Raw genomic sequence first — 17,475 nt, forward strand, 5'->3', positions numbered from 1 at the left:
GATTCTGACTTGACCTTTGGGATGAAGTTTGGTTGGCATTTGTTCATCTGCCCTGTGTGGGTTGGGCAATAGTCCTTTTTAGGTATCTGGGGGCTGGGGATAAGAATAGGCCCTCAGTTTGGCTGTACTTGTCGTAAGAGGCGACTAAACAGCCACCGGGTAGATGGGACTCGTCAGCCTGAGAAGGCAGCTCATCTGAGAGAAGGAAAACTCTGATCCCAAACCTCCACTGCCTTGTGGCTGCATCCAGTTATGGAAAAGGCTTCAGGAGTCAACCTCCAGGCAAAATCCGGAGCCGGAGTCCCTGAGGCAGTTATGGCTGAACACAGTCATGTTCTGGCAACTCCTGCGACACCGCTGGAACCAACCGTATTGGCCTCTGCCTTTCCATTGGACCATTTCAGCGATGTGGAGAGGGGGGATTTGCTGCATGGGTAACAGCCTATCCTCCATACCTACTTTACCCAGGCTTCGCGCACTGGAGAGGACACTCTGTTCCAGAACCACCATTCAGAGCGTGACACCATAGTCTTCCGAGACTGAAGGATGCCCACAACAAGTAAGAAATAATAGTAGTAGTTATCTTACAAACAGCAGGAGCTGAGCTCTTTGCAGGATAATTAGCAGCTACAGTATTCAGCTATTTAAAATAGCAGCTACATTATACAGCTATTTTAAATAGCTTGAGACAATTAGAGCGCAATCCTAACCAACTTTCCAGCACTGGCATAGCTGTGCCAGTGGGGCATGTGCTGCTTCCTGCAGTTGGGAAGCACTCAGGGAGGCCTCCTCAAGGCAAGGAAATGTTTGGTCCCTTATCTCAGAGTTGCATTGTCCTTATGTCAGTGCTGAAAAGTTGGTTGGGATTGCGGCCTTAGTTGTCTGATCTTTCCATTACCCTTTGGTGTCCCATCCAAAATCAAGTCCAAACCCACAATTTGGAAACCATTGGATTAAATAAAACTCATGAAGGGTTTATTTATTGGTCAGGATGGATAAATGAAATCTCCACATTGGGCCTGGCCTCTGTGACCAATGTTTTGTGGGTGGGTAGCCCTGGGTTCCCTCCTGGACTTGGAGCGCATCTACCGACTGGGTAGACTTGGGTTCCCGTTCCAGCCAATGGCTCAAAGTCCAGATGGGAGCACAGGTCTACCCAGCTGGAAGATCTGGGCTCCAAATCCATGTGGGAGCCCAGGTCTATCCACCCAGCGAACCTTGGCCATGGAGGCCATATCAGGAGCCCAGGTCTACCTGCCTGGTTGACCTGGGCTCTGGAGTTGGTAGTGATCATGCTTCCCCAAAAAAACACACACACTGGATCTGCCCCTGTATCCAAGCCATTATTTCCTGCTAATTCAGCCTCTAGAAAGAAGAGAACATATAAATAAATAATAAACAGTCCCTGGAAGGGCACATCAGTACCTTGCAAATAGAAGAAGGCTGAGGGCCCAATCCTATCCAATTTTCCAGCACCAGTGCAGCTGCAATGCAGTCCCAAGGTAAGGGAACAAATATTCCCATACCTTAAGGAGTCCTCTGTGGCTGCTGCCCCACCACAAGATGCAGTGCATGCCCCATTGGCACAGCTGCACTGGCACTGGAAAATTGGATAGGATTGGGCCCTGAGTGTGTCTCCTGCTCTCCCTTAGAGCCCCAAATTAGGTGTGAGGCATGAATTACCAGTAAATTTCCTTGGTGGGCTTGAACTGTGGTGGGGAAGGCTGATGTCAGGGGGCTGCCTAGAGCCTGAGAGCCCAATCCTATGCATGTCTACTCAGAAGTAAGACCCACTAGAATCAATGGGGCTTACTCCCAGGAAAGTGTGGGTAGGATTGGGCTGCGAGTGGGTGCTTGAAACAATTGGTAAGCCACACCGGGCGGGGGGGGGGTCCAGCCCACGGCTCCTGCAGCGTTGGACAGGGAGTGAAAATGATTTCGCTCCTGCTCCCTGCCCGTTCCTCCCACTGTGCTGCAAGGCGAGGGGGCAGCCCGGGGGCAGGAGAAACAAGCCCCGGACCCCCCCCCCATCCCTTTGTCACACGCGCAGTCGCTCGCCGGCCTCCCAAAGCTGCTGCTGCTGCTGCACATTAATATGCTTCACCAGCAGCTCCCTTTGCAGCGAGCGGCCCAGCCTGTCTCGCGCCGCCGTGCCGGAGTCCGAACATGGACGACAAGAGCTCTTTATGCAAATCAGGGATCGGAATACCCGCCAATCGCCGCGCGGCTCCGCTCCAGCCGCCGCCAATGGGAAGGCGCCGACAGGCTGGGCTCGGATTTATACCCTCCGGCAGCTCGCGCTTGTTATTGTCATTGCAGCTGCGGCTGTCTGGTGGGGCGCTTCGCGGGCGGAGGCTGCAGAGCCTGCTCACGGTGAGGCTGGGGGCGCCTGCGTCGGGGGCGGGTCTGGGGTGCTCTGCTCGCGTGGACTGGGCAGTCGCCTTGGAACACGCGTGCACTGGCGCGTTCACACGTTCGCTATGCCCGCGCTGCTTTGTTGACACGCGTGTCTGGTGCTTCCCCCCCTGCAGGCGAGACCGCTCCTCCTGCTCCCCAGCCGCGGGGCTCGGTGCGCGCAGGGCTTCCCCAGCATCGGCGCCCCCACGATGTCCGGCCGAGGCAAGTCCGGAGGCAAAGCTCGCGCCAAGGCCAAGTCGCGCTCCTCCCGGGCCGGCCTGCAGTTCCCGGTGGGGCGAGTGCACCGGCTGCTGCGGAAGGGCAACTACGCGGAGCGGGTGGGCGCCGGAGCCCCGGTCTACCTGGCCGCGGTCCTCGAGTACCTCTCGGCGGAGATCCTGGAGCTGGCCGGCAACGCGGCCCGGGACAACAAGAAGACCCGCATCATCCCCCGGCACCTGCAGCTGGCCATCCGTAACGACGAGGAGCTCAACAAGCTGCTGGGCGGAGTGACCATCGCCCAGGGCGGCGTCCTGCCCAACATCCAGGCCGTCCTGCTGCCCAAGAAGACCCAGAGCTCCAAGAAGTGAGCCGGGGCCCTTGTCCGAAGGAGGGCGATGGGTCGCGCCCCACCCACAGGCTCCGGTGCAGTGGGCACCCCGGCCACCCACTCCCCTTCCCCACTCCACTGGTGCAGCCAATGCCAGCCGGGCAGCTCTCCTTACCGCATCCTCTGCCTTGGTGCAGCCAGCGCCGGGCCTTCTATGCGCACCCCTGTCCCTCCTCTTCCTTCCCCTTCCCTTCCCCCTCCCTGTGCTTGGTGCTGTAATCTCCGGGCGGCTTTCGTCCTCCTCCCGCCGCCATCCTCCGCCTGCTGGTGATCTGCCCCCTCTCACCTCCTGGCACTCCTGTCCCTTTCAATCCCAGGGACTGGTGTGGAAAGAGCAGTCGTCATCATTTTCCGTGTCATAAAAAGGGCACGTGCTCTGGGCTTGGCTGCCACCTAGTGCCCTGCAAATTGATTTATTTAATTTCTCTTTCCGGCCCTGGATGATTGAACTGCAGATCTCCTGCCCTGAAGCTGCTTAATCTGCAGCATCTGTGCAATTAGGTGCCCCCTCCCCCCCTTAAATCCCTTTATAATTCCTTGGAGGGGAGTAGGCAAGAAAAAACCGTTCTGGAACTAGAAGAATGATTTGTGCATATCATTTTTTTCCCCTTGATGAACTGGAAAAATGGAACAAACTGGAAGAGGGAAAGCCCACTAAGCACCCTGAAAGCTTAAAACCTACAAGAAAGGAAAGATTCTGTTTTGGGCAGCATGCCGCCGTTTCTATCTGGAGATCTCCTATCCTGTTTGTGCACCTTACATGGTGGGAGTTGAAACTCTGAAGAAGGGAGAGCCTCTCTATTGTTTTGTTTCTACTTGCACAAATATTCAACCTAAAACTGCTCTGTCCCAGAGCTCAGGAGGGTGATGGATCTATCTACCTGATGTTGCTGCACATCCCCATTCAATGCGATCACAAACTTAAGGGGTGGGGGAAAGGGATGGTAAGGGGCCAGGAAAATCACAATATGAAGAGAAACTTCTCTTGTGGAAGAAATAGCTTCATAGGCTAAAGAGCTTTTTTTTTTCTTGTTTGCTCTATGATGAGGTATTGATTCATGGTATTTGTACTCATTCCTAATCATGTATTTCTTAAGTTTTGAATTCTTGTTGTTGCTGTTGTTGTTGCAAAGCAGCTGTTTAATCTGGCTTGTGTAGTTAAGAGTATTAGGCTGGAAGCAAACCAGAGCTTGCCAGAGACTTGAAAGTGGTTTGAGAGAGGCTTGGCTTCCAGCAGCATAGCACATTGTACACCATGTGGTTTGTCCTGCTGTCACCTCTAGTCAAGCAGGTTTTGTGGGTTTATTTTGTTTTAGATACTGCACAAACCTATTTAGGGGGTGCAAACGTGCATGCTACTGAGAATAGATAGTCCCTCTTCCAAATTGACTTTAATGGGGGAGGGCGGGGAGAAGCTGGAAGCTTCTTGTCTCCAGCCTTGATGTGATGCATTCAGATCTTCTGAATGTGCTTAACAGCTTAGCTAGAAAATCATTTTAAGGAAGAGTGCTTGGATCTAGGCCTATTTCTGTCCTTTTGACGTCAATGAAGCTAAAATGGCTTAAATCAAAGTATTTTAGTATAATGGCATGTCTGGCTTCCTGTCTAAACAGCAACATACGGTTGGAGGTATTTGCTGCTTCCATTCAAACAGAAGCAGTTGTGGAGTGTGGTCTACTTCCCCCCCCCTCCCCATTTCCCACCCTGATTGAACTATAAGCTATGTTGCTGAGAATCCCATTATTATGTTTGACGTTTGCACCTTTTGTTTGCACTTTAAGATATCCACAGTGTTCTTCATTCAGCATTTCACTTCTAGTTCTGAACAAAGTGCAGGTTTTGGCATCTGTTCAGTTGTAATTCTCGATGGATTAGTGTTTGGGGAATGGGTTTTTTTTAGGAGAAACACTATCATTTATGCAAGCCTAAATATCTCGTTGCTGTGGTGGTCAACTCAATAGGTGTTTGGATAATGTGTGAGCATGGAAGTTAGCCTAGCTGGTCCTGTGATGCATCATAGCTGTGGTCTTCTAGAAGTGGTATGGGAGCCAAATCTTGCCTGCTTAGGTGAAAAGCTGATAGTGCCATGTGCATGCAGCAGTCTCTAGGCTATTGAACAAGTAGAACGTATATTTTATGGGCAACTGTATATGTGCTGTAAGTAGCATGTGTTCAGCTTATCAAGTGAGTTGTAAATCTATGGATGAAGTATTGTCTTGCTCTGGTTTGACTAATAATACTAGAGCTAGGGGAACTTGGATGCCTCTTTAATAATTGGAATATGAAAACAGTTTGTTTGCTCAGTTGCTGGTGTACTGTCTCCTTGGTGATACCTGAGAAGTAGAAGCTTTTATCTGCCCTTGTGTCTCCCACTGCAGACCCAGGGGGAAAAAAGACCTCTTGTCTCTAAATGGCTATCTCATTCCTCTGGCACTGGACCAGTGTAGGGCTCTTGCTTTCTTCCAGAATGAACACTGATTTCCTCATTTGCGGGGAAGGGAATCTTCACAAGCAAGTAAATGCTGAAGAGTGGGATGTTCTCAGTTTCTGTATGCCAGTGTTATGTCCCTTGTTCTCGAGATCAGTATTTTGTTTTCTGTTGAAGTTGCTTTGTATTTATTAGAAAATGCAGAACTTGTGATATTGGAGAAGTGCAAAACCAATATTCTTATTAAACTGATTCAGTCTTGAATGCACATCAAAGGCAGCTCTCATCGGTGCATCACTTATTAACTTGCTGGGAGGGGGATTCTGTTGGCTCCACTAAAGGACAAATGTGCCTACAGTCTCATGTATTATGGGGAGAAAAAGGAGGAAGGTGCATAGAGAAGGTCAGAGGCTTAGGCCAATAATCCTGACAGCTTGTAGTATGAGCTAGTGTTTCTCAAACTGTGGGTCAGGACCCATTAGGAGGGTCACGAGCCAATTTCAAGCGGGTCCCCATTCATTTCAATATTTTATTTTTAATATATTAGACTTGATGCTACGATGGTATGTGACTGCATCTGGGGAAATATTACAGACCTGTACTTTTAACAAGCTACTATGTATATTCTTTTAACAATGATAGTAAATGGGACTTACACCTGGGTAAATGTGGGTAGGATTGCAGCCTAGGATGATGAAAAATGTTCCTGCTTGATGTCACTTCTGGTCATGACATCACTTCTGGTAGGTTCTCCTTTTAAAAAGTGGGTCCTGCTGCTAAATGTGTGAGAGTATGAGCCATTGATCTTCTAGCTTGAAGTTTTCCTCTTTCTATTTAACAGAGCAAATCAAAAAGTACAGATATCATAAATTCTATTAACAGTTTCAAAATCCAATTCCATTCCATTTTTGTGAGCCACTACAAACCTTGGAAAACTTTAAAAAATGGAACAAAACGATACTGTACTTAAAGCATTGAAGTGAGTTGATGGCACAGTAGTCTCAGGTGAAATTTGTTAGTGCCAGGAAATGAGTTGTAGCTGTTTTATTGGAGGGTCGAAAAGCAAGTAATCTGGCTTTTGAGGGCTGATAATTTAATGCACTCGCCCTTTTAAATGTCCCCATAATTTTCCTCTTGCACCTTATATCAACAGACATTCGTATAAACTGTAGGGATTGCTTGAAGTTCTGAAGTCATTCTGTCTAGTACCTTAAAAATGTTTATTTCATTGTCCAGGCAGTGACGCTCATTTTAAAATTGTCCTCCATTCTGGAAAACTTGAGCGTCTTCTCTGCCATTGCTGGCTCCACAAACATTTCAGTGCACATACAGAGCTCTGTGTAAGCAAAGTGTTGCTCTGGGATATTTCTGAAATCCCAATGAATGGAGAAGCCCCTGTGTATGCTGTGCTCTGGATCAGTTTTGGACCACCATGAAATACTTGGGGAGATCAGTGTCAGACCCCAAGGAACTAGGTTCACTGTATTACAAGCATAAATAATTGTGGGCAGAGTTAGACTGCACTTGAACAGCCAATATCTTCAGGAGAAAAGTCTCCCGCTGACTTGAATGTCTGGCAGGAAGACTGAAGCAGCTTACATGATACAAGTGTATGCTGTTCCATCCAAATGATGACCAGAGTGAAGTCTGTTATCTTTAACTCATAATCATCATGCATCCTTGTAGCACATTACTTTGACTTGGGGCCCAATCGTATCCAACTTTCTGGGACTGATGCAGCTATGCCAGCAGGGTGTGTGCTACATCCTGCAGTGGAGGGGAGAGTAGTCACAGAGGCCTGTTCCCTCCCACTGGGGCTGCATGACAGCTGGAAAGTTTGATAGGATTGGGCGGTTAATTGTTATATCTCAAAACTTCTAAATAAGAGAATTTGGTCACACCTGAAGCTGTTTAATTTTCAAATGATACTTGAAGATGTATCTAAAGAAAGTGGATTTGGACTAAGACCTGCAAAAATAAGTGAGATGAGTGAGTTTATGATTAACACACGTTCTACTTATGATGCCTAGTCAGGTTTGCTTTCTTTGGATAAAACCCTCTTAACTCCAAGAAGGCACAAGGAATTTAGTGTGCTGCAAATGGTTCTAACCACTTGGGATGGGGGGGTCAGAGTTCATGGGAAAGAAGCAAAAAAGAATTTAGAGGAAAGAGAATATATAAGCGAGGCAGTAGTCTTTATAAAGATCAAATAGATTTTTGTATTGAGGGATCTTTTTGGATTGAGGGAACTACTTCTGGGTTAAAGCTACTCATGTAATAGTATATGAATAACTATGGGCTCAATCCTATCCAACTTTCCAGTGCTGATGCGGCCATGCCAATGGGGGCATGAAGGCCTCCTCAAGATAAGAGAATGCCTGTTCCTTTACCTCAGGGCTGCATCAGTGCTGGGAAGTTGAATAGGGTTGGGCCCAAATTTGACACCTCTGCCCAAAGGTTTTCTAAACCAAATAGGGCAACAGCACCTTGAGAACTAAGGAGCTGTATTTTTTAAAAGTCAGTTCCCTCCTACCCATTTTGTAGAGTACTGAGTGGTGAAGTTTGCTTTGAGTTTTAGCAGATAGGTCAAGACTGGAATTGTCAAGTGCCTAATATGGGACCTTGTAACTTTCATTTAGTATTTTAATGTTGGGGGATATGCTCCACGGTCCTTTGGTGGGCCGCTGTGAGATACAGGAAACTGGACTAGATGAGCCTATGGCCTGATCCAGTGGGGCTGTTCTTATGTTCCTTTAACTTGCTGATCAAAATGAGAGAACAAAATGAGACAGAGAGGAGGAACAGGTTCTTAGTTCTTGAATATCATAATAAAATTGTCCATGCAGCCTGAAGAACTCTAGAGGGGGGAGACTGTGCTTCTTATTCACCATCCCCACCATCCCCCTTCTCCTTGCAAGATGCTGCTGAACTGAGCTGCTGGCAAGCAATTTCATTCCATGACCAGCAAAGTTGAATGCAGAGGCTGTACTTCTGTTGAATGCAGAGGAATTCTGTTGTGGAAAAGGAACCCATTGCAAGAGGAAGTTGTGCAAGTGAGTCTAGGCAAGCACAATGCTAGGTTTATGGGCATAGGCCTGCTGCATTGTGACTTACTCTCGTGCTACTAGCTGAGACTCCGTGTCTTAAAACTGCTTATCATCCTTGGGTGGGACTAGCTGGACTGGAAGGTAAGTGAAAGTACCCATTTCAAGGAGCTATTTCCTCAAATGGACTTCAGTCTTTAAAAAGAAGATCTGTTCAAATCATTTGTAGGAGTGTGTCTTATTTGTGTGGCTATAGCAATGGGGGTGTCAACTGAGACTTCCTTGACATCTGTTTCCATTAAGATAGAATTGCTTCCATAAATGATCTTGTTAAAAGTGCCGAAATGACCTCTAGTCCACTGCAATGAGTTTCTGACCACAAAATAGAACACATTTGCCAGTCCTCAAACTGAAATTTTCTACATGGTATTCCTAAGGATCTTTCAGTACAACCACCTTTAGTACTCTGTCTGTGGTGTGTGTGTGTGTGTGTGTGAGAATTATCCTTTTTGTTGTGTAAAATCTCGATCTTCCTTCAAACTCTTGTTCAGAAGGTATTTACTGTTGGGCCTACAATTACGGTCCTTACATTGATGGAAGGGCTTATGGGATCTATTGGTGGTTATTATTACTGTTGTAGGTGCTGACACAATTTTTTTTTTTCATTTCTTCACCACCCCCAATCAATTTTATACCTTTCACACATCTGCCATGCAACTGATGATGGTTTCTTACAGTGCTGAAAGCAGTCAGGCTTCAAATCTCCCATTTCAGGAATGTGTTTCTTTCTCTGATGGGGATCTCCTGCTGAGCCTAAAATATACTGGGGCCATTGCCAACTGCATTTCTATCTTTGGCCCTAGTTTGCTTTCAATCCAGGGCTGCCTGCCTGATCAGAAGTGTTCCAGTACCTCTAAGGATAGGCTCTGTTTCATTTATATAAGGGAGGAATATCTTGTCAAGAGGCGAAGTCTGCTACTTTGTAACTATGGCTTTTGAGAACACATCATGAAACCAGATGCCTTTACTCCTCACTACTACATAGCAGTTCAGTAGTGGTGAGGAGAGCTGGCTCTTGGGCTTTCTGTGTGTGCAGTTCAGTACCACCACTTGTATCACACTTCTGTTCAGGAGCACTGGGCAACTAGGGTGACCAAACATCCTCTTTTTCCAGGACATGTCCTCTTTTTTGTCTTGTGCCCTTAGACACAAGAACTTAGATACAACAAGAACTTAAATGTCCTCCTTTTCCCTGTGAATGGCCCCTTGGGTCAGCCCCCAAACCCTTGTAAAACATATGTATAAACTATATATAATATAGTTTTAAATTTAGTAAGTAATAGTGTTTAACCACATGAAGTCAATATATGAGTGTTTTTAGCTTGTGTCACGTCCTACATTTTGGGGTCCCTCATCCTCTTTTGTGGTTATGACATCTGGTCTTCCTGTGGCCAACAGGCCCTACTATGTTGAGTGAGCCTTGCTCCATGGTAGTTGTTCATTAAGATTACAATTTAAGTGTTCTAAGAGGCCAAAGGTAGGGCAAGCTACATCCAAGTAGCATACTTAGCTGCATACCCTTCTCTGTTCCTTGGCTGCTACCTACCATTTGTGTAAGAAGGACATGTACATACCTCCTATGCAGCACCTGCTTCAAACCAGAGTTACACAGTTGGGGTTCACCACCCCTGAGTTTCTTTTCATTTTGTGCAGTAAAATGGAGGGTGCCCCCCCCCCCCATGTAAAGAAGAGAGTGTCTGTGCTCTTCTTGGCTCTGGTTTGCAGCTGGGAGGCAGTGAGGTGACGGTAATGCCTGTCTCAAGCCCTGGCTTTTCCTCCACAGCACCTGAGCTGTCTAGGGGGGCTACTGTGTTGGATTCCTTCCAGCAAGAGGCCTTGGGACATAGGAAAGAGCCTCTGGTTCCCGTCGTAGCTCTGGACGCTGTTTGATCATTGATCCCATCCCAAAGTGGTCCACACTGCGCAGCCATAGTAAAGCGCTCTCGCCTCTGTGCAATCTGAGGCGAGGAAGCCTGCAAGGGGGTGCAAAGGCGAGGGAGCAGACCGGCTGGACTGGAGGGCAGCACTCCTTCGCTGCAGCGGGGGGAAAGAGGGATAGCGGCGGAAGTGGCGCTCTGGATGGGGATGATCTCCGCTTGAGCGACCAGAAACTGTCTGGACGGAGCAAGTCGAGCTCCAGAGCCCACCCAGTTCTTTCACGTAGCTGAACCAGCCAGCCAAACAGCAGCGGTGTCTCCTCCGCCCCGGCGCACAATGACGCTTGCAGCAGCGCAGGCGGGGGAGTTGTTCCTGCACTCCCGCTCTAGAGGTTGGCCAGGGGGCGTGATGCGGAAAGGGGCGGGGAGGCAGAGGCTGGCGGGAGGCGACGAGCAACTGCACCCTTCGGGCCTACAACGCGCCCCAGCTGGCTCCAGCGACCCCGATCTGGATGCCGGGGAGGAGCCAGGTCCACGTCCAGCTCCCTTCGATCCTCATGTAAGAGGAGCGGTCGGGGGCGGTCGAGTTTATGTTAAAAGGGATACGTCCCCCTTCGAGCTGCAGGAGCACAGAAAACGGGGGCAGAGAGAACCCCCCTCCCCTGAAGCAGCCACCGTTCCCCCTGTCTGCTACTCAGAGCAGCAGCACCCCACCCACCCATCCCCCGCTCCACCATCCCCATATAAAAAGGCTTTTGCTGCCGGTTTACCTTTATCTTTACACGAACGCCTCCCTCCAGTTCTTACCCATTCATGACACAGTGAGGAAGCAGTAAGTAAAAAACGTTTTAAAACGATTTATTGAACAAAAAAAAAACAAAAACAAAAAAACACAAGGGGGAAAGGCAATTGATGAAGACGAGACCTGTCAAGGCAGTACAAGAGCTTGCGAGGGGAAGGCGCACTGCAAATTCCTCCACCCTGCTACCTCCATTGACATAACGCATCACTGACTCTGCGGCGGCCACCCCCGGCGAGAGAAGCCTTGCTGCTGGCCTACTTGGTCCCGCACGCCCACCCACACGCAACACCGCCCGCGCCTGGGAGAGAGCAGCTCCCAAGGGACGGGCGGTCTTAAGGAAGACCAGCCAGGCGCCCTTGCAAGCTGCTGGGCTGTTGCCATGGCACTATGGCTGCATCAGGGGGGCGAGGGCTAGTCCACCCCCCAAAAGCGGATCCCCCTGCATTAAGTGGGAGCTAATGGCGAGGGGCACATGTCTCATTCAGGCTTAAGCGCCGCTTTAGAAATCGCTATTTTACCATAAAAAAAAAAAAAAAAAAAAGCGAGCGCTGCGTGTCCCCAACCGCGGCCAACCCATTCTGTGCCAAAAGGGGGGAGTGGAGCGCACAAAAAATGGGGGGGCTCCACGGGGGAAGAAGAAAGTGCTACGATTCCGCCCTCCCCACACTCCCCACCCCAGTAAACAGCGGCAGAAACGGGGCTCAGCTAAAAAACACACACAGAAAACCCAAAGCGGGGATGCGGCTCCTGCTCAGAGCCGGAGTCTGTGTCTGGGTAGGTAGAGTCCCGGGCAGTCGCCCCGCAGGAGATGCTGCTGCCGCCTCTGCGGGGGCTTCACTTCCTGCTTTTCAGCACCTTGGGCTTGGCGCTCTTCTTGGCCTTCTTAGCGCTGGCGGCGGCCGAACTCTTCTTGGTGGCCTTCTTGGCTTTCGCCTTGTCCTTCTTGACGGCGGCCCCGCCGCCGGCGCCCTTCTTGTGAGACTTCTTCTCGGGCTTCTTGCTCTTGGAAACGGGCTTTTTCTCGGCCTTGCGCGGCGTTGGCGGCGCCACCACCGCCTTCTTGTGGGGCTTGGCGTGGGAGGCGCGGGCGCCGCCGCCGCCCCCAACCCTGGCGGAGGCAGCAGTGCTCTTCTCGCTGCCCCCCTGGAGCTTCTTCCTGTTGAGCTTGAAGGAGCCGTTGGCGCCGGTGCCCTTCACCTGCAGCAGGGTGTCGTTCTGCACCAGCGCTTTGATGGAGTACTTGAGGTAGGTGCGCCCGTTCTGCTGGTCGAACCAGCCCACCTTCTTGGCCTCCTTGTAGATCTTGGCCAGCGAGGAGCCCCCGCGCTCGCCCAGCTTGCGGATGGTCTCCACCACCAGCTGGCTGTACTTGCCCGGCTGGTTCTTCTTCTTGTTGTTCTTCTTCTTCTTGGAGGGGGACAGAGCCGCTCCCCCGCCACCGCCTCTGGCCTTCTTGGACGCCCCCTTCTTCTCGGGAGCGAGCGGCGCCTCCTCGGCCTCGGTCAAGGGCAGGTCGGCCTCCTCCAGCTCCACCGACATGCTGCCGGCAGACAAGCGGAGCGTCTGACGAGAAGAAGTGTCGGGGGCGGCTCGGTTGACCTCGGAAGGGCGACCGGAGCTAGAAGCAGCGAGCGACGGAAGCGACTAGACCAACACAGCCTCCTTCGACACAAGCGGGCTCAGGCGAGCGAACTGTCTGGGCGGGCGCCGCCGCAGCTCCTTATATACGCAGGTTGCGGACCACGTTGAGAACAACAACAGGGAGCGAGCAGGCGAACTCCAAGTTGTGCTTTTGCGGGGCCCTTTGCGGGGCTCTCCCTCCCGCGCCCGGCGCTCCAGGGCCCGGGGGCCGCTGCCACCCCTTGCCCCCGACGGTGCCTCGCCGGGCTGCCTGGAATGCCCGACCCTCCGGAGCTGGGAAAGGCCCCCCAAAGGCGATTTTAAGGGCGCACCCTATGCTGGAAACGAGGCGGAGGAGGGGGGCGCCCTGTTTGGAGGGCTCTGGGTCCCGCGGGAGGCGGCTCCTGCCGCAGCCGAGGCACGGACCGGGTAGCGAAGAGGGCGCTGGAGCCCCCTGACTCGTCCTGGGGTGCCGGCGGTGCCGGGGGGCAGCGCTAGCCCGCGGTTAATTTGTTGTAACTAACACACTGGACGCCCTCACGTGGTCGGCTGCAGCAGCACGGAGCTGGAGAGCCGATTCCAGGGGGGTCCCCGCCCGATCTGGAGGGGCCGTGACTCACAGGGCTGTGGGGCTTGGGAGGGCAGGATTTGGCCCCCTCCGAGGGTCCTCATTCGTGGGTGGGCAGCGCCCCCCAGGTGGGGTCTGGGGGTTGTTGTGTCCCCTCCCCAGCGACTCTGGCAGGCCCTGTAGAGGCAATTGGGGTATCGAGTTTAGCTGGGGTGGGAGGGAAAGGGGGTACCGTGGGGGCTGCCTTTGGGGAGGGGCGTCTGGGGAGTATTCAGGTCAGGAGACGTGCAGAGGAATCCTCTGAAACAGCAGGGGTGGGTGAGTGGAAGGAGTGTAGAGGTTCACAGACCTTGGCTGCAATCCTATCCAGTTTCCTGGGAGTAAGTCCCATTGAACTCAGTGGAACTTACTTCTGAGTAGACATGCCTAGGATTGGGCTGTCTGTGACTTTGAGTTTGGTATCCGTGCCGCAGTGTGTACTCAGGATGGCACCTTCCTTTCCTACTATTAAAGAGGAGAGGAGACCACCGGGTGCCCAATCCTTTCAGCCCAATCCTAAGCGGGTCTACTCAAAAGTAAGTGCCCTTATGTCCAGTGGGGCTTGCTCCCAGGAAAGTGTGCATAGAATTTATAGCCTTTGACTTTCTGCGAGAAAATGCCTATTTTGGAGGAGCAAAGCCCAGAGGACAGCGACGGTGGGCCATCCTTCTCTTCCCGGTCTCACTCCCCCCACCCTTTTTGGAGGGAGCTACCTGGAGAGGGAGCGGAGGGCTTTGATCTCTGGTCGAGCTACAGAGACTGTCGGGGGCGTGCCAAAAGCTCAGCGCGATTCTGGAGAGGGTGCGTGTGCGTGGTCGATACGTTGGCATCTGCCTCATTGCACTCTGGCGCAATGAAGGCGCACTCTGGATCGGCGTGCCAGTGGAGACCCTCTTGCGACAAGAAGGAGCACCTTTACCCCCGGGACGCAGTGTGCTGTGTGTATCCTGCCTGCCTGCCTTACCAGCAGCCTCCTTGCCACCCACCTCTCTCCTGTAACCGAGGAGGAGGGAGGAACGCGGTGATTTGCAGACTCCCAGCGCCTGAAATTCATTTCAAATCTCATGTAACCCACGCTCTGGGAAGGGGGGCGACGCTCTCCCTGCCTTGGAGGTGCTGCAATCACAGCTCCCGCCAACGCTGGCAGGAGAACTCTGCCAAACGCAGAGGGGTGGGTGGTAGGTGGGGGTTCGGCGAAGGCGGGAGGGCGAGGTTTCTTCTGTAAAGGGAAGAAAGCGAAAGTCCTCGCCCGAGCCGTGGAGCCCGCCTTCTCCATCAGCGCTGCTTCTGCTCCTCTTCGTGCCTTGAAGGCTGGCTGCCTGTTGCTCCGGGAGGAAGGCGCACCACCTCTCCAGCAGCATCTGATGGGGGGGGGGGAATTAGTTCCCCCAAGTCACCCGGTCTCACTTTGCAGCGGGTGCGAAAAGGCAGCTCAACCCTGGGAGAGAGGAGCCTGCCTGCTTTCCAGTCCTCCTCCCGCCTCCAAACTTGACAGCCGCCCTCCCAGCCTTTCTGCTTCCCTCCGCCATTTCCCTCGCAATGCCTCTCTCTTGCAACCTTCTTGAGTTCTGTGCGGAAGGTCAATAGTGAACTGAGGCCAATTTCTGGCGGGTTGGCTGCTGGGATTCTTGCAAAACATGTTGGGCTGACCCCTCCAGGCAGGCTCTGCTTAGGATTCAGAGTACCTAGTTGTGCCTCGGAGGCAGGCTTGCTTTGCACATTTAGGGCAGATTGGAGCGCCATGGGAATTCTAAGTAAACTACTCTAATAAAAAGACCAGCACTGCTTTACTAGCCCACTTTAAACTGGGTGACAGGCTTGATTGCCCCCTGCAAGGTCACCACCATCCTTTCCAAGCCTAGTGTGCTGATGCCAAATTAGCTCACTACCTGTCTCCTCTGCTGTAGCTGCCTCTGTATTTAAGAATCCAGTGCCTTCCCTTTTATGCCATTTCTGCCCAACACTTCATATACGCAGCAGAGGCCAAATGTGTACACACACCCATGGACTGTGCAAAAATGGGTTAAGCTGGTGCAGTTCATTTTCACCTGAGTTACAGTGGCATCCAAAGCACTCCCCCTTCCCCTCTTGCACCAACTCTTGAAGGTTTGCTCCTGCAGTTTCTTTTTCTTACATCTGCTGGACAGTGCTTTCTTTCAACCCTTATTGTGGAACTTTTATGAAAAGAGAGGCATAAGAGTTGCTAGTTTAATTACCCATAACTAGTTATGCAAGGAACATGAAGTGACTGAGGTATCTACATGTGCTTGGAAACTGGAAGCAAGAACAAGTTCCCACATCTCATTTTCATAGCCTCCACAGGGTGGGGGAAGTGTGTTCAACTGCTTTCATTGCAGGCAGGTATACATCATTAATTTAACAGATGCTTGTCAAAATAATGAAATATAAAGCAGCCTTTGAACAGTTTGGATTACACTTAGGCTGCAATCCCAACCACACTTTCCTGAGAGTAAGCCCCATTGAACAAAATAGGACTTACTTCTGAGTAGACCTAGTTAAGATTGTGCCCTTGTGATTTAGTAATAGCACAGCATACTGTGTGCCTGCTACATTCATTGTCGCTCAGCTTTTCTGAATTCATCCTCATGGTGATTGAAGTATCACTATTTCCTTCACCCACAAGAGTTGTACACCCACAATGTACAACTTGAATCAGAAAACCAAATGCAGGCCTCTTGCATCAAACTTTGGGGTGTGGACCTTCGGAGATTAAGGCTTGATAATAAGCACAGCATATGAACACAGGAAGCTGCCTTCTGCTGAGTCATGCAATTAGTCCATCCATCTCAGTAGTGCCTGCACTGACTGGCAGCAGCATTCCAGTTCAGACAGAAGTGGTCCCTAGTTCCATGTGAACTGCCTGGAGTGGACCTTCAGCATGCAAAGCAGCTGCTTGACCACCATTATATAGCCTTTCCCCCAAACCATGTATCCCACCCTACCATCCAATACAGGATGTTGGAACTTCTGAACCACTATCCTGAGTTTCAAAAGCTGTTTCCTAGGCAACCAGTACTGGAGAACCAGCTTGCACAGAATTGCTTTGTTCTTTAGATTTTTACTATATTCTTCTTGTTATCTGGTACTACAAGACGATTACAGATCCAAAGCATGGACAGCCTCTTTTAAGCAGTGGTTATTTTGCCCATTGTGGTTCCAACACACACTTCACATGAAAAAATGTTGCCTCCATTGGGCTGGTCCTGTTTATATAGTGCTGACAGTACAAGGTATCCGTTTTCTACATTTCTTGAAACTTTGTTAAACTTCTCAGATGCATTCTTTGTAAACTTTGATTGCCTCTCAGAAAAGTACAATGTAAATGTTAAATATATGAAACAGAAGCTTCCTAGACTGCTCCTATAAGCCAAATGAACCAGAGCAATTTGGTCTTTCTAGCCAATGGCATTAGATTGCTTAGTTGGATGGTTCACAGCCACCCATAGGATACATAGTTGCTACACTAGAATGAATTGTTGTTTTTCTATTTATTTTGTAGGCAATACTGCCATGTGTTTGAGAGGTTTTGAGAGAAGAGCGGCATAGAAATTTTAAGTTATACATACTTTTCTGATCAAAATGCCTGAAATATACATGTGTCCAAGCTCACTAAGATAACAAGGATAGGACTATTCTGGCTCCCTAATATAGCTAGAATATTCATAGTAGGCCACTACTTGTTAATGGCATGGCACAAACCATTCACTGCTAGAATTCCACCAATTCTTTCCACTTAGAAGGTAGACTATACAGCATTGCATAGTTTGTACTCACCTAAGCCATGTAACTCATTCTCTGTACAAAGAAACAGTGGTTCTGAAATCCCAGAAGGAGAAACCATTCCTTTAGGGCACTGTTTCTCAAACTGTGGGTCAGGACCCACTCAGTGGCTCATTTAAATATTCTATTTTTAATTTATTAGCCTGGATGCTACCATGGTATGCAACTGCATTTAGGGAAATGTTACAGACCTGTACTTTTAACAGGCTACTATGTGTATTCTTTTAAC

The 17,475-nt window shown here is 50.3% G+C and overlaps 2 protein-coding genes across 2 annotated transcripts; one reads left to right on the plus strand and one right to left on the minus strand.

Annotated features, from left to right (window-relative positions):
* Nucleotides 1-2,323: 2,323 nt before the first annotated feature.
* On the plus strand, nt 2,324-5,710 carry LOC136639305 (histone H2A type 2-B-like). Its single transcript, XM_066613379.1, has 2 exons — nt 2,324-2,373; nt 2,532-5,710. The coding sequence occupies exon 2, from the start codon at nt 2,607-2,609 to the stop codon at nt 2,985-2,987; it is 381 nt and encodes a 126-aa protein (XP_066469476.1). The 5' UTR covers nt 2,324-2,373; nt 2,532-2,606; the 3' UTR covers nt 2,988-5,710.
* A 5,548-nt stretch (nt 5,711-11,258) lies between these two features.
* Nucleotides 11,259-12,901, minus strand: H1-10 (H1.10 linker histone). The gene has a single exon (XM_066613377.1). The coding sequence runs from the start codon at nt 12,755-12,757 to the stop codon at nt 12,053-12,055; it is 705 nt and encodes a 234-aa protein (XP_066469474.1). The 5' UTR covers nt 12,758-12,901; the 3' UTR covers nt 11,259-12,052.
* Nucleotides 12,902-17,475: the final 4,574 nt, after the last annotated feature.

The sequence above is a fragment of the Tiliqua scincoides genome, chromosome 2, assembly GCF_035046505.1.
Source record: "Tiliqua scincoides isolate rTilSci1 chromosome 2, rTilSci1.hap2, whole genome shotgun sequence".
Taxonomy (NCBI): Eukaryota; Metazoa; Chordata; class Lepidosauria; order Squamata; family Scincidae; genus Tiliqua; species Tiliqua scincoides.